The sequence below is a fragment of the Didymosphaeria variabile genome, assembly GCF_027946475.1.
Source record: "Didymosphaeria variabile strain IMI 356815 chromosome Unknown scaffold_1, whole genome shotgun sequence".
Taxonomy (NCBI): Eukaryota; Fungi; Ascomycota; class Dothideomycetes; order Pleosporales; family Didymosphaeriaceae; genus Didymosphaeria; species Didymosphaeria variabile.
Window position 1 is genome coordinate 2589762 of NW_026611620.1, and position 14174 is coordinate 2603935.

Below are 14174 nucleotides of genomic sequence, written 5' to 3' on the forward strand. Positions count from 1 at the left end.
TGCACGTGTGAACGTGCCGACCGTCGAAGGCACCAGCGCGCTGACCACCTGCTCCGAAACCCAAACTGATGACTCTTCCACCTAACACCTGCCTCTCTTCTCCGCCACTGAACAGTTTCCTTCCAGGCAGCGACGCTCGAACCAAGGCGCCATCTCACGAGCCAGGCCTAGCTCCAGCGAGACGAGCGTCTGGCGTGCATCTAGCCGCCATTATCGTACATACAATCTTTGTGCATGACTGTTGCTGCCTTCGTCCCTACGCATAGGCGCATGACCAGAGTCCTAGGGCCGAGCTTTGTGTGACCAATTCAGCAAAACTTCGAAGCAGCCGTGTTCAGCTGGGCGAGGTGTGCTTTCATTGCTGCGAGTCCGAGCTCGATGGTGTGCCCACGCCTCTGGCTGGTAGTAGAACCGCTTGAGTTGAAAGGAATGGGATTTGAAGGGTGGGCTGAGGCAGTATCGCTACTATTGCCAAAGGATGTGTATTGCTGGCTGGGGAAGTTTTGTATTGCTACATTGCCCGATGATGGTGTCTGGAGATGATAAATCTCAAGCAGAAAACACGTGAGCTCAAGTGATTCCATCTTGTAGTGTGAGCCTTCGTATTCTGCATATCGGAGCAAAGCGTCGAGTTGAGTGGAGATTGGAGCGTGGAGGCCGTGATGAAGCGCAGCGTCACGGATCTTCAAAGTCAGTCATGCCGTCGAAAAGGTCAGTCACGACCTTGAGCATAGGTTCAAGGAGACTGATGTCATCGCCAGCTTCCCCTCCGAAGAACCTGACGCGCTGGGCCTCCAACGCTTTCTCTCTCTCTGTTTCGAAATGAAGACGGCGGTCCTGCCATGCTGAATACGTTTGATGCCAGTGATTTGCGGGCACAGTTGCGATCGGATAATGAATGTTCTGTGGCTGGGGAAATGAACTCATGGTACTCGTAAAAGAAGATTGGGTATCGGTAGAAAGAGTTCGAATGTGATTCGAGTGTGCTTTGCCACCGTCGCGATGACGGGGCCGACTCCGTGTCCGCTTCCTGTTGTGACGCTTGCTCATGTTGAGGGGAAGACCTGCGGCGATAAAGACAAGACGGAAAGGAAAATGGCGACGAGCCCGCCGCGAAAGCGAAAATGGTGATCGGAAAAGGTAGGGACGGAACGGGAGAAGATCCTACCAAGACTTATAAACATGACCTTGTATATGCCACATCACGCTCTAGTCACTCAGTCAGAAGGCGGAGTGACTCAACGATGGTGTGAGAGTGCAAAGTGGATCAGTCGACCCGTGCTCGCTGTTGACTGGCCAGGCGTGACTCCTTACACCGCCAAGCCGCCCCAAGCCGCGGTGATGTGGCGAAGCCGATATCGCTGTTGGGCTTTGCGGACTCATCCCGCCCACCAGACTGGACAACGTTCCTCTCTCGTCTTCTTGCTCCTTTGGCTCTGCGTTGACGACTTGCAAAACGTACGCAACATGCGCGGCCAACTTCGCGTATTATGGCTTTGCGGGCGCGGTACATGCGAGAGAAGATTTCAAATTGCGCAACAAGTGGCTGTGCTCGAGGTCAGTTGGCCATCATCAAAGCGAGGTGTGGCAGACGTCTTCAACATGACCACGACATCGAGCACAGGGCAGATTTCGGACGAAAATAGCCGATCAAAGACGATTTCTCAAGGGCTCATCCGACCCAGGATGCAGTAGCAAGGCGTTCCCGTGCGAAGAGACGAGATTCGTTGTGCTGAATTCGTAAACGCTGTACCTTCATGACGGTCGCTTTAGGCATATCGTATCGGTTCAGATGCTCCGGTGGATGATGAACCTACGGTCAGAGTATTGATGAGCAGGGTATCGGAGCATGATCATTGCTGGTCGCGCCCGTTTGCCTGAAGCTTTCAGTACACATCCAGTCTTCATCTTCGGCAAAGGGCGCTTGGCCGCTATGTTGCCTACGAATACGATAAGAGGAGCACGTAGCATACTGATATTCAAAAGGAGGTGGTCTCTCTCCTAGGCCGCACTGAACGGGTTGTTACGAGGTGCACTTCATGTGCGACTGATGCCTATGAAGGCGGATTCTGGACAAAAGCAAGAAGGTCCTTCTGCCTGAAGAGCTCAGGCAGCAAGTACTTGGCTTGCCGTAGTTTTCTCCGGAGTTTTCCACCCCCGTCGCGCCGATCTAGCCAGCCGTAATAAGCCATCGGCTCTCCACCATGACTTCCACCGATGGCAGGAATAGAAACTGGTTTTCGACCACTCGTGTCGTACCAATCCACCTCTTTACGCGTAATCCAAAGATGATAACGGAATCTGATGTCACTTGTGTCAGAGCCGTATGTCTAAATTGTACGCTAATCTATCGAGTATTGCTTAGCCGTACTCCGGATGTGCGTCGTCTCAGTACAGCGTTTGAATAAGTAGGCCAGCTGCGCTGTTTCTGGTTTATCGTGTTTCATTCACCTCCTGATGAGCTGTTTGTCAATCGTGGATTAGAGTTTAGGTCATTTCAGAATGTCTGTCGCAAGATCAGCATGTGTGCTTAGTTTTGGTCTGTAATTCGACCTGATGAACTCCCAGCACGCAAACACTTACAACAGTAGTATCGCTTGCGCTCGGCCAATACGGACCTGGCGGACAGTATGGGCCAGATAGCAACAATGGAGGTAACTACAACCCTTTCAATGGAGGCGGAAGCACTTCATCCAGTGACGGTCGCTTCGACTTCAATAACGGCTACTTTGGCGGAAACAAAGCACTGTAAGCATACCGTCCACACCGTTTCTGTCGTAACAATCGCTAATGGCTCCTTGACGTTTAGCATCGCACACGGCGTTCTCGCCTCGCTCGCATTCGTAATATTCTTTCCCACGGGTTCGATACTGATTCGACTGGCATCTTTCCCGGGACTGTGGCTTGTTCACGGCCTCTTTCAGATATTCGCCTCCGTCGTGTACATTGCAGCATTCGCGCTCGGTGTATGGATGACACAACAAGTGCCTTCCCAAGTCAACCTCATTGGCCGCTATCACCCAATCATCGGAATAGTGCTCTTTGTCGTCTTGTTTATTCAGCCGATTCTAGGCGTAGTCCACCATTTCCGCTTCAAGAAAGTCGGACGCCGCACCTTCTGGTCGTACGGCCATCTTTGTAAGCAAACCACATTAAATGTGTCCCTTTGCTAGAAGAAAGGTTTCCTTCTCGCTCAGCTGAGACCTGCACAAGGTATTCGCCTATTCTGTCTTAACCCACACTGACTTTGTACCCGCGCATTAGGGCTTGGAAGAGTTTTGATCACGTTGGGGATGATAAATGGCGGTTTGGGCCTGCTGCTTGCGACGCAGACTGGTTATGCCCGGCCCACGACAGGTCAGATGGCCGCGTATGGTGCGGTCGCTGGTCTCATGTGGTTGTTGTGGGTTGCGTCCTCTATCGTTGGAGAGCGACGGAGGGCGAATGCCCGGAGGGTGTCGATGGTGTACAAGGAGCAGTATGCTTGAAAGTCACGTCGAGGGCTGGGAACGACGCTATTCTGCGAATGCTGAGCATGTTGAGCGCGGATGCACCCAGCGATGACGGTCGTGGTGTGTTCCGTGAAGCCGTCGCTGGCGATTATGAGGATAGCGCACTGCACATGACAGCCTTAAGAAGAGAGCTATTGAGCAAGAGGCACTGATTAGGAATGGTTGGATGTCCGGACGATTGCGGGAAGCGCAATGCCGACGAGCATAATGGAAGGCATATAGTTGCCCTACGTCCCGATATTGGACCCCACTTCGATTGTAGCAAGCACTGTCCAAGTACAGATAGGTGAGCCCTACGCGTGTATCGAAAGTAATGGCTATGTTGCCGCATGCAGATATATCTTGTCTTTTCCTGTCGTACCTTGCTTAGCAGACCCTGCTCAGGTCGCGTTCCGCGCATGCTGCCCCCTGCTAACAGGCAGAGCGAGGCACGTACATAGTACATGGTAGATGCTGCTCAGGGGCTTGTGCAACGGCATAGTGAGCGGATACTGCGTGGCAGCTGCGCGAAAGGATATGTGGGTGGGATCTGGAGCGCCCAGATGGCGCAAAGCTTCTAGAAACATATGTTCGTCAACTCCAACCCTTCTTTGCTCGCATGCAAGGCTGACGAACGAGTGTAAGCGAGTCGACTAGACTAGCCGAGACTTGCCTACCGTGACCCACCTGTCAGACCCTATTAATAGCCCCTGAGCTGAACCGTACTCGCTCTGGTAGAGAAGACCTTTGAGAGCAATGGAGCGCACAAAGGATTCCGAGACAAAGGCATGGCTTCGACGGCTGCATGGGCGACCGATTGCTTGGAGGGCGTGGACTGGCAACAAGCAATCACCATGGCCTTGGCGTTTGCTCGCTCGCTTGTACTTGGATACGGATGGCAATAGTAATGTGTTCTCCTGGCGAGGCTGTAGAACTTCACCGCTACGCGTGAGCATCCCAGATCTGACGGGATGGTAACGTCGCAGGCTCCCAGCACTGCCACCGCCGGGCGCCATCCACGTTTGCGGTAGACTGCCGGGCATCCACTGGCGTGCGGCTCGCTGCCCTCGATTTGTTGCAGGCCTGCACGGGTACGGCTGATAGCACCGGGGTCCAGCTTAGGGCGTCCTCGGTGCTTTTACATGTAGAGCGAGCTCCAGCAGAGTAATGTCGGCTTGATCCAGCTTGGGAAGCATCGCGCATGGTGCTGTTCAGTCGCGCCCTGGTCGCCCGCTGATCCCGCTGGCAGTGTTCGTTCTCGTTAGCATCCTCTCTTGTACGCCAGCCCCGCCCTTCTCTCCCGCAAGAGACTCGGGCAGCTCTCGCGCTCTCCTGCCATGCCTTCGCTCCCCTGGAGTAAGTCGAATCGCTCGCACTCGTCTGTCGAAACTTCGTCCGGCCACCCTTCGCCAGTGCCTTCGGGGCCTGGGTCCAGTAAGTGAGCGGTTGGCCGCCCAATGATTCGTGCGGCTGACACTCGAAGCACTCGCGGTCAACGAGACGGGCGCGAGCCGATTCCCACCACCCGAGCAGCTTGCGCAACAGCAGCAGATTCCGGTGGGCGTCGCTCAACCAGCTTACAGACAGCAGCAGCAGCAGCAGCCCTTCCCGCAGCGCACCACGAGCCACCGCCATTCCTCGGGCATCGCGCTCGACCAGCAGACGCTCCAGCAGCTACAAGGCGGTCCGCAGCCGCCCCAAGGCTACGAGCAGCAGCCTCGCAGAGGGTCCTACCAGCCGCAGTCTTCCTACGCGCCAGAGCCCAAGAAGCAAGGCCTCCGCAGCCGCCTCGGGCTTACCAGTCACAAAGAAGACGACCGCTCCAAGGCTGCTAAAGTCGGGCGACGCGTCTCGGTGCGCAAGAGCGACCCGCGCGAGCTCGAATACCGGCAGCAGGAGGAAAATCGCCTGCGAGCTGCGCAGTGGAATCAGCGGCACGGGCAGCACGGATCCAGCTCGCATCTCGCACCCTCCGACGAGCACGACGAGGACGACCTCGACCCATTCCTGCAGCAGGAAGACGAGCCTCCTCGGGCGCCGCCCAAAGACGCGCCATACCAGGGCCATCCGCAGCAGCCTCCGCAGCAATATTCGCCCAACCCGCACCAGGAGCAGTACAACCGGCCCCCACTCGCTAGAGTGAGCACGGAGGGAAGTTATCACGCCCAGGGCGGGGTAGAACACTACAGCCCCGAACACCAGGGCCTGCAACCACAACAACACCCGCCGTCGTACCAGAATTACCAGCAGGCCCCTGGACAGCACCCCCCTAATCCAAACGACTACCAGGCCTACCCACCCCGCAAAACGCGCCCAGCCCGCTCGTCAGCAACGCCCAAGTGCATCCTCAGCAGCAGCAGAACTACTACCAGTACCAAGCCCAGCAAGCTGCGCAGCACGCACAACAGCAACCGCCTCAGGGTCCGCCAGAGCCTCAGGTGCAGAACCCTCGCTACTCGCAGCAATCGCAACACTCCCCCCAACAGCCTCAGCCGCACCAAGGCCAAGACTTTCAGCAGCTGCAGCACGGTCGCTCGCCTCCCCAAGCACAAGGCGAGCCGAACGCTCCTCCGCCGTCGCAACAAGTTCCGCAGATCGTCCAAGGAGGCCAGCCGATCGACGGTCAGCATTCGCAGCAGCTCCGACCTCCGTCCTCACACGCATCGCTTGCCCCACCCTCGCCCCTCCAATCGCAGCCTCCCATCTTCCAGGCCTACGACCAGCAGGGACAGCCGTCCCCGTCCACTGACCCTCACTCGCAGAGCGTCACTCCGCCCCAGCAAGACAACATGCCGCCGGCGAACAGTGGGCAGCGCAATACCTTGAGGAAAGTGAACGATGGAGGCCAGCAACAGGCTCCACCCTCGCGCGAGAGCTCGCTTCTGCAGCAGAATTCAACACAAGGTCAGGCTCAAGGACAAACGCCTGTCTCACCGGGCATTCAGACTTTTGGCGCTAACGTCGTGCCAACAGCTTCGCAGGGGCAGCCATACCGAGGAGAGAAAGGCCAGAATCCGCAGAGTGGGGAGATGGGTCGGGCAACACCACCGCCGCGAGCTGCGGCTGACATGTCGGACGACGAGATAGCTCAACTGATCAAAGACCATGACGTCTTGCGTAAGTCCCACCATCCCATTGGTACCCCACTGTGCTGACCCGTTGCAGGCGAAAAGTATCAAAAGGTCAAGCGATACTTCTTCGAGCAGCAAACCCAAGTACATCAGCTGCAAAACACCCTCGCAAACCAGCGTCTCTCCCTGTCGCGCACATCTTGGGACGATAGCGAATACGCTACTCGCTTCAACAGGTTAGACGGGTTGATAGCACAACTTTCCTTCGCGATCCGTAAGGATTGGAAGGCGATTCCGCCCTGGCTGCAGCCTGTCGTGAACAAGACTGCTGTAGAGACTGGCAAGCAGGAGATGACTGCGGTCGGACGCGCTTTCATCTCGCAGTGGCTGGTCGAGAACATCTTCGACAAGTACTTCCACCCTGATCTTGAGACTGGGCTCTCGACCCAGCTGAAGACCATCCAACTGAACATACGGAAATACGCTGCGACCTGCCACACCACTGAAGATGAAGATGCTCTTAACGCGAAAGTCATCAACTGGCGTTTGGCGACTCTAGAAGGATTGGCGGATCAGCTTAAAGCTGCCCAGAATGGGCCAAACCGAGCGACATTGACCGAAACACTGAACGAGAAGCTCATCGGCTCTATACAGATGTATCTCAACGACCCTGCACCTCCGGATCTGAACGGAGGAGTCCCTATGATCATTGAATTAGCTATCAGCGTCGCACAACATCTTCCGCTCGAGAGCCGGGAGGTGCAGATTGAGTACTTTTACCCAGGACAGGGCCTTGTCTCTGAGTTCATGAAGATGGAGTCTGGCATTCCCGCCTTGACAGACCCCATCCGAGAACTCGATGAGGCAGACCGCGCGTCTTTGCGAAGTGTGGCGTCCAAGGTAGACGACAATGCATCAGTTGGGGAACCGGAGCAGTTGAATCAGCAAACAACCAAGGAGCCTGCAGACAAGAAGCGAAGTATGTTCGGGTTCGGCGGGTCGAAGAAGCCGTCTCAGACTCCAGCTACACTTGGCAAGCGCGAATCGTCTCTGGGCCACCAACCTAATCCAAGCCAGCAAAGTCTGTCGCTGCCCTCAAAGGATGATGCTCCTCAGCCGAGAGTTCGTTTGTCTGTTGGTGTAGCGGTGCAAATCCGCGGCAAGAGCATTTTGATCAAAGCGCCTGTGTACAGCACCTAGGCCATCAAGGTTAAGTCAATATATGAATTGAACGCATTTCAGCGACGCTCAGAACGCATGACTGAACGGATATGAATTTCTCTTTGGTTCACTTCTCCATATACGCTCGGAATTGGGTTTGGTTTAGAATGTCGGAGAGTTGATGATGAATGGATCTGGATGTCTATAAAATGCCCTTCCGTGGCACCCAAAAGAGACTCAAGAGTAGATATCTTTGGAGTTATATACCCATACCCTTGTAGTCGCTCTGATCAAGCTTTGCAACAATCATCCCACCATGTGACGAAAAGGGAAATTAGGCTGTGTCGAAGTTTTGCCAAAAGTGTGTCCAGTTATCAGACCATTTCACATGGTGTAGCTATAGATATGTAGATCAACAAGTTTGGGAGGGTTTCGGAAGTGGGCGGCCCTCTCCGCGCCTGATTGGCCAGTTGCTCTTCATTTGTTTACCCTCGTCAACACACAGATCGTCAGGTCGTTGCCGACATACCTAGAGCCATGGAGACTGTAGACGTTTCTCCTCAATACAAAGGTCAGTGCTCTTTGTAGTAAGCTTCCAATATCACACTCATCAGTCTAGCTACATCCCTCTCGGCTCTGTCCCCAACCGCATCCCACATTGCATGCCTTTCTGGCGCCCGCCTCCAGATCCGTTCCCTTGCCACATTCGAACTTGACCGCGACATACCCCTCCCGCCATCGCATGATTTACGACGCTCGCAGATCGCATGGTCCCCACCATCCACAAGTCCGACTGGCGCCCCAACACCGCCACAACGTTTGTCCGCATTGCCACCACGATCGCACCGCTTCCTTGTAGCTGACGACGACACCACGCGTGTCTACGACCTGCGCGACGAAAAATGGAATGCTGTCATAAACAATGGGTCAGGCGGCATGGGCAAGAACATTAATGTTGAGTTCGGCAGAGACGAGAACGAAGTGCTTGTCTGGAGCGACTTTGCAAGCCGCGTAATCGTATGGTCTTTGAAAACAGGACGAACGGTGGAGATCCGAGATCCGAAGTTCAGCGGCAAAGAAAGTAGAGGATGGGGATACAGACATTGCGACGAAGAGCAGGATGTTTGTGGCAGGGGAAGTGTACTTGCGCTGCTGTGTCGTAGCTCGGGCGTGGACACATTGATGTTGCTTGCACCGGGGACGTATGCTGTAATTAAGAGGGTGGAGCTGGTGACACAGGATGCGCAGGGAATACGGTGGAGTCGAGACGGGAGGTGGCTTGCTGTGTGGGATGCGGCGAGTGTGGGGTATGGTTTGTCCATATACACGGCGGATGGACATCTCTACCGGACGATATCGCGCGAGCCTTCGAACGAGCTGAACGAATGGGGGATTGAAGGCCTGGGGATCAAGATGGTGCAGTGGATCCCCGGGAACGAGTGGCTGGCCGTCGGTGGATGGGATCGTCGCGTACGGATGCTGTCCACAAAGACATTCGCTCCGGTCGTATATCTGGATCACACAACACAAATCAGCATACCGAGCGCATCAGTGTACGTTGAGCAAGTCGACGCGCGGGGTTTCAGAAGTTTCGAATTCGCACAGCAACCCGCTACACCACCGAAGGCGCCGGCGGAGAAGAATGATACCGGGCTTATGAAACAAGGAATCGGTATCATGGCCCTCAACAAAGACGGCACAATTTGCGCTACGAGAGACGACTCTACGCCAACTACGGTTTGGATATGGGATCTATGCAGTCTGCAGCCAAGGACGATTATCATTCTGCACTCTCCGATTAAGGCACTACAATGGCACCCAAGCTATCCGTCCCACCTCCTCATCCAGTCCACACACGATTCACCTACGTTGTACCTATACACCGCGAACCCCTCCTCCAGTTCAACATCACCTACTACCAACTCGGCCACCGGTCCACCTTCCATCCTCTCGCTCTCAGATAGCTTTACAAAACCCGCTGGCTCCGCACCCGCCAAATGGACGGCGGGATGGCTCAACACGGCAGCAGACAAGAAACCAACGATGGTGGTAGGGCACCAGCAGGGCTATATATTCGTCTGGCCCGAAGGAAAGGACCAAGTCTTGCGATTTGAGGGACAAGAGGGAGACGAGAGCGATGACAGTCTGTATGACATCCTAACTGGAAGGACGCCAGTGCCACCGCTGCGAGATAGTGTCAAGAGGAGAAGTCGTGGTAGTAAGGACTCAGGTGAGGATGTGGACGATATTAGGGTGGAAACCGTTCAGGGACTTGATAGCATGGGGAACTTTGAGGATACATTTAGGGAGAAGAGAGGGGCTAGGAGTAGAGGGAGTAGAGGGAGGAGTAGGTTGGATGAGAGTGGGTTGGATGAGATGTTTTGAGCCTCTTAGGGTGGGAAGCGAAAAGGGTGGTATTGTGGTGTTGCTGCTGGGTATACCCGTTTTGTATAATTGCAACATACGTCCATGATCACGATACGAATGGTATATATCAATGCATTCGCATCTCCTCCCATATCAGGGTTCACCGACCTGCATTCTTCGTGGAAACATATCATACAACATTGCCCATTCAAGACTGTGTCCCTTGTGTCTTAGTTATTTCTTTCCCTGCCCATCACCCTCAAATCCCCACCGCCCTGTCTGATCCAAACCCAACGGGTTCTGCCCGGTCTGCTCTTTCCCACCTAAGCTCTCCTTCTTGCTATAGCTATCGACATTGTTTCCGCCGAGCAGCTCCGAGCGCTCTTCTTTTTCGCCCATCATGGGACCGAGGGCGCCACGAGTGGTGCCGCCGAGGGCGTTGCCGAGGGGGCCGGTGACTTTCTCGAGGGGCGCGCCGAGGGGGCGGAGGCCGGTGTTGAGGGCTTTGCCTGTGGGGTGTAAGGGTTGGTTTGCAAGGAGCTTTTGAGGAATGGGTGCATGGAAGGGGGATCACGCACCAACCGGGTCAGCGAGAGGTGCAAGAAGCCCGCCTGAGCCTTTATTCTCTTCTTGATCCTCCTCCTTCTTGTTTGTGGGGATGTGCTGTTGATCCTCGTTATTCGACATGTTGATAGCGGCAATGTGTTTATCTAGGCTAGACTGTGATATGGAGTAGTGTGATGGGGAGCTATAGGTGCTAATGCAGATAGTGTGTCTCTGAACACTTATGTAGGTGCAGAGGTACTGCATGTGATAACAAGCTTGTGGCTCTTGTGACGTCAGACGGTAGCGCGCGTGTCTCTTGACGTCGGTGCGGGACAGATGGGACGACCGTGCTCTAACCCATTCGGGCATGGGCGACGTTGGAGCCTTAGCGCACTCCAGGTCTGCACGCCTATCACTTGAACCACCTGCATGCACTTGGACATGCTCCAGCTGTTGATTCCCGCATCGTTGTCGTCGGCAGAGCATCTCGCAAGACAACGAGACGATGCGGGTAGCCGACGCTGAAATCGGGGAGGGGCGGCACGGCTTTGCAGGGTAGGATGTGAGAACTCACGTTCTGAGTTTGCACGCGCGAAGACGAGCGAACATCCCACTCGTGCCTTATTCGTAGTAGTCTAGCGCCTACATCGCCGGAATCCCATCCTGTGCTCCTCCGCGACTTTCGCCCTCGACCGCAATGTCTACGCCAGGCAGCTATGCATCGCCAGGCAGCGCCGCATCGCCCAGTAGCAGCGTCGCCTCTTCGCAGTCACCATATGTCGCTGTCGATGGCAGCGATCTCACGTGAGCACCGCGCTTCCGAGAATCCGTCGTTACCACACAGAGAGCGGGTGAACTGAAGTAATGAGAATAACAGTTTCCCGAGCGAGTGTCCCGAGAACGGGAAAGTCATCTTCCCCACTAGAGAACTATACAGTACTATCACTACAGCGCGATATTACTCTCGCATCCACGCCCAGCTTCCCACTCCGTTGTGGCCTATGCTCCTTGATATATTGACCTTCTAGTATGTTTAGGGTTTTCTCTTGCCTCCGTCTCCTAAAATCACTGCATTTCAAGATACATTTGAAACTTGCATTGGCCTTCCCAGCTACTACATACTAATCCCCCCAGCCCCGGCATGTCCGAGACCTTCCTCACAGCGCACCGCAACATTATATTCATCTACGATACGGAACTTTCCGCGCATGAGAGACACTACGAGACCGTGCTACAGATGCTGCAGAGTCAAAAGATAGGATGGGATGTCAATCGGTGCGTGTATGCGCGAGGGACGCCAGGAGAGGTTGGTTTTGCATTTGCAAGAGGAGGGGGCAGGAGAACGCCGGGGCTGATGATTGTGGATGTTGGCAGGAATGGTGGGTGAGAAGAATTGTCATGAGGGGTGCGGAAAAGAAAAGATGCATCAGCACGGGATCCGTTGTGTAGTGAACGCCTTGTTTCCAAGAAGTCCGGGCCACAGCAAGGAAAAGAGCAACAAAAGAGCTTAACGTTTAAGGATGTAAGAGCTGGGTTGAACATCGACCACAGAGGATTGAAACGTGCTACCTTCGCATCCCTCTTCACACCCTTACGCCACCATGTCCATACGAACCTTCATCTGCTAACGATATCCTGTAAACGACGCAAACCATCCATGTTTGGTCGCGCACATTGGTCAGCGCATACAAATTCAGCCAGCGTCTGCGCTCCAACAGGCGATGCGCGCCCCTCATTCACCTGACCCGTCATTCACCTCCCCAGCCACCCTCGCTAGCCAACCCACACAACCGCACATTCCAATATCAGAGCTACCCCGCTCCAAGATTTACTGCTATATATATTATCAAAATACTCTTCCTTTCATCTTCGGTCATACGACAGCAGGGGCTTGCCTTCGCCGGCTGCTCTACCACCTGGGCCCACCAACCCCTTAACCGTGAGGCAGGGTAATTGGATAGGTGTGTATGTAATCCTGCGCCTTCTTCCCCTGTCTTCTGGGAAGTTGTATCACCAAACACTAAGCCGAGCCTGAGGTGAGTTGTGACGGTCCAAGGACGCCAGCGCCAGTGCCAATACTGCAGAGCGAGGTGGGAGGTTGAGAGTTGTATGACCGGAGATCTTTTTTTGCTACCACCCTGTTACTGTATATAGAAGACAGAGGTACAAGGTAAGGCTCATAGTGGATAAGGTGTAGTGCGGAGTGATGAGATAGCCCAGTGGACGAGGGTACAGAATGTATAAGTGGATGTGTGGTGTCAGGCAGCTTACAGGTTGACTTCAGACGAAGAGGCTCGTAGACGCTGAACTACGCTTAAGCAGCCTGATTGTTGGATTTGTGGCCAGTTGGGTGACCGCACTTAGTACATTGTTGTCGCTAGCGTTTTGTCTTTTTGTCATACACAACGCATATGTTTGGCTTCACTTCTTCACGATTTAATTCGATTCGTTAACCTGCCCATAGTACCTTTGTTCGATGCGTTTCACTCGACTTGTTTGTTCTACATATTCAAAAGCTTCTCTTCAGTTCACAAGGTGTCGCGTCACGCATATACAACTCCGACACGCGCTATACCACCGTTGATGAAGTTTTCAAAGAAGTAAAATACACACTTCCTCAAGATCAGAAGCAATATGACCGCGGAATACAGCCCGCCGAAACCTCTACCCCGCTGATGGGGCTGACTGTTAGTCCCAACCCTAGATATAAAACAGGATATAGAATAAAAGCTGGTTTTCATATCGGTTGACATATAAGGGACCTTTCCCTATTAAAAAAATTCAATTGTTATCTAGGGTTGGTAAAATAACGAAAATAGGAGCGAACTCAGTTTAATTTAGTGTATTTGGTCTTGAAGACTGGAAAGAAACTTAAACACAGAAGTTTAAACAAAATTATGTCTATTGAAGCAATACTGAATAAAAAAGACCGTCTATGTCGCACCATGCCCACCCTCGAGATACCTCCCTGCATTCCTCACGGTGCCTGCCCTCGACGTTTCTCCCTATCATGTTATCTGGTCTTCTAGGGCCATGCCTGACTACGCCTATTTCGAGCGGCGCGATCTCTCGGATATGCGTACTAAAACTATTGGGATCAAGGCGTATCCTTTTCCTGTGGAACTGAGGTGTAAGCACGTGGCCGGCAAGACAAGATGTGAGGTAGGGTGCTATGTTTTGGAGAAAGGCGGGGAGGAGGTTAGGCGGTTCATGTGTGAGAGGAGGAATTGCGAGGGACATGTGTAATGTGGGAACGTAAAGAAGCATGAGGGAGGTGTCAAATGTTTTGGGAAGAAGGGTGAGAGGTTGGTATGTATTGAGGGGCTGCCGTGAAGAATGAAAGCACGCTCTGTAACAGTGCGCTGTATATAAAGTGTATGAAAGAGAGGGTGTAACAGGTCAGTTTGTAAGTAAGGACATTTTTTAAATTTCGTGGGTTTTTTTCTTACATGTGAAGCTTTGACTCCGCAATGCATTGTGCTGTGGATTTTAACAGAGCGCATGCTATCGATGTTGAAGTGATGTTTGTTTTGAAACC

The 14174-nt window shown here is 53.7% G+C and overlaps 3 protein-coding genes across 3 annotated transcripts; 2 read left to right on the forward strand and 1 right to left on the reverse strand.

The window, feature by feature from the left end:
* Positions 1 to 4948: 4948 nt before the first annotated feature.
* N0V89_000820 (uncharacterized protein) lies at positions 4949 to 7762 on the forward strand (the record flags this gene model as incomplete). Its single annotated transcript, XM_056209640.1, is given in 4 exon segments — positions 4949 to 4955; positions 4975 to 5630; positions 5888 to 6608; positions 6657 to 7762. 4 exon segments carry the CDS (start codon positions 4949 to 4951, stop codon positions 7760 to 7762), a joined length of 2490 nt encoding a protein of 829 aa, XP_056076462.1.
* Positions 7763 to 8260: 498 nt separating this feature from the next.
* On the forward strand, positions 8261 to 10108 carry N0V89_000821 (uncharacterized protein; the record flags this gene model as incomplete). Its single annotated transcript, XM_056209641.1, has 2 exons — positions 8261 to 8294; positions 8343 to 10108. 2 exons carry the CDS (start codon positions 8261 to 8263, stop codon positions 10106 to 10108), a joined length of 1800 nt encoding a protein of 599 aa, XP_056076463.1.
* A 216-nt stretch (positions 10109 to 10324) lies between these two features.
* On the reverse strand, positions 10325 to 10777 carry N0V89_000822 (uncharacterized protein; the record flags this gene model as incomplete). Its single annotated transcript, XM_056209642.1, has 2 exons — positions 10325 to 10599; positions 10669 to 10777. 2 exons carry the CDS (start codon positions 10775 to 10777, stop codon positions 10325 to 10327), a joined length of 384 nt encoding a protein of 127 aa, XP_056076464.1.
* Between the last annotated feature and the right edge of the window lie 3397 nt (positions 10778 to 14174).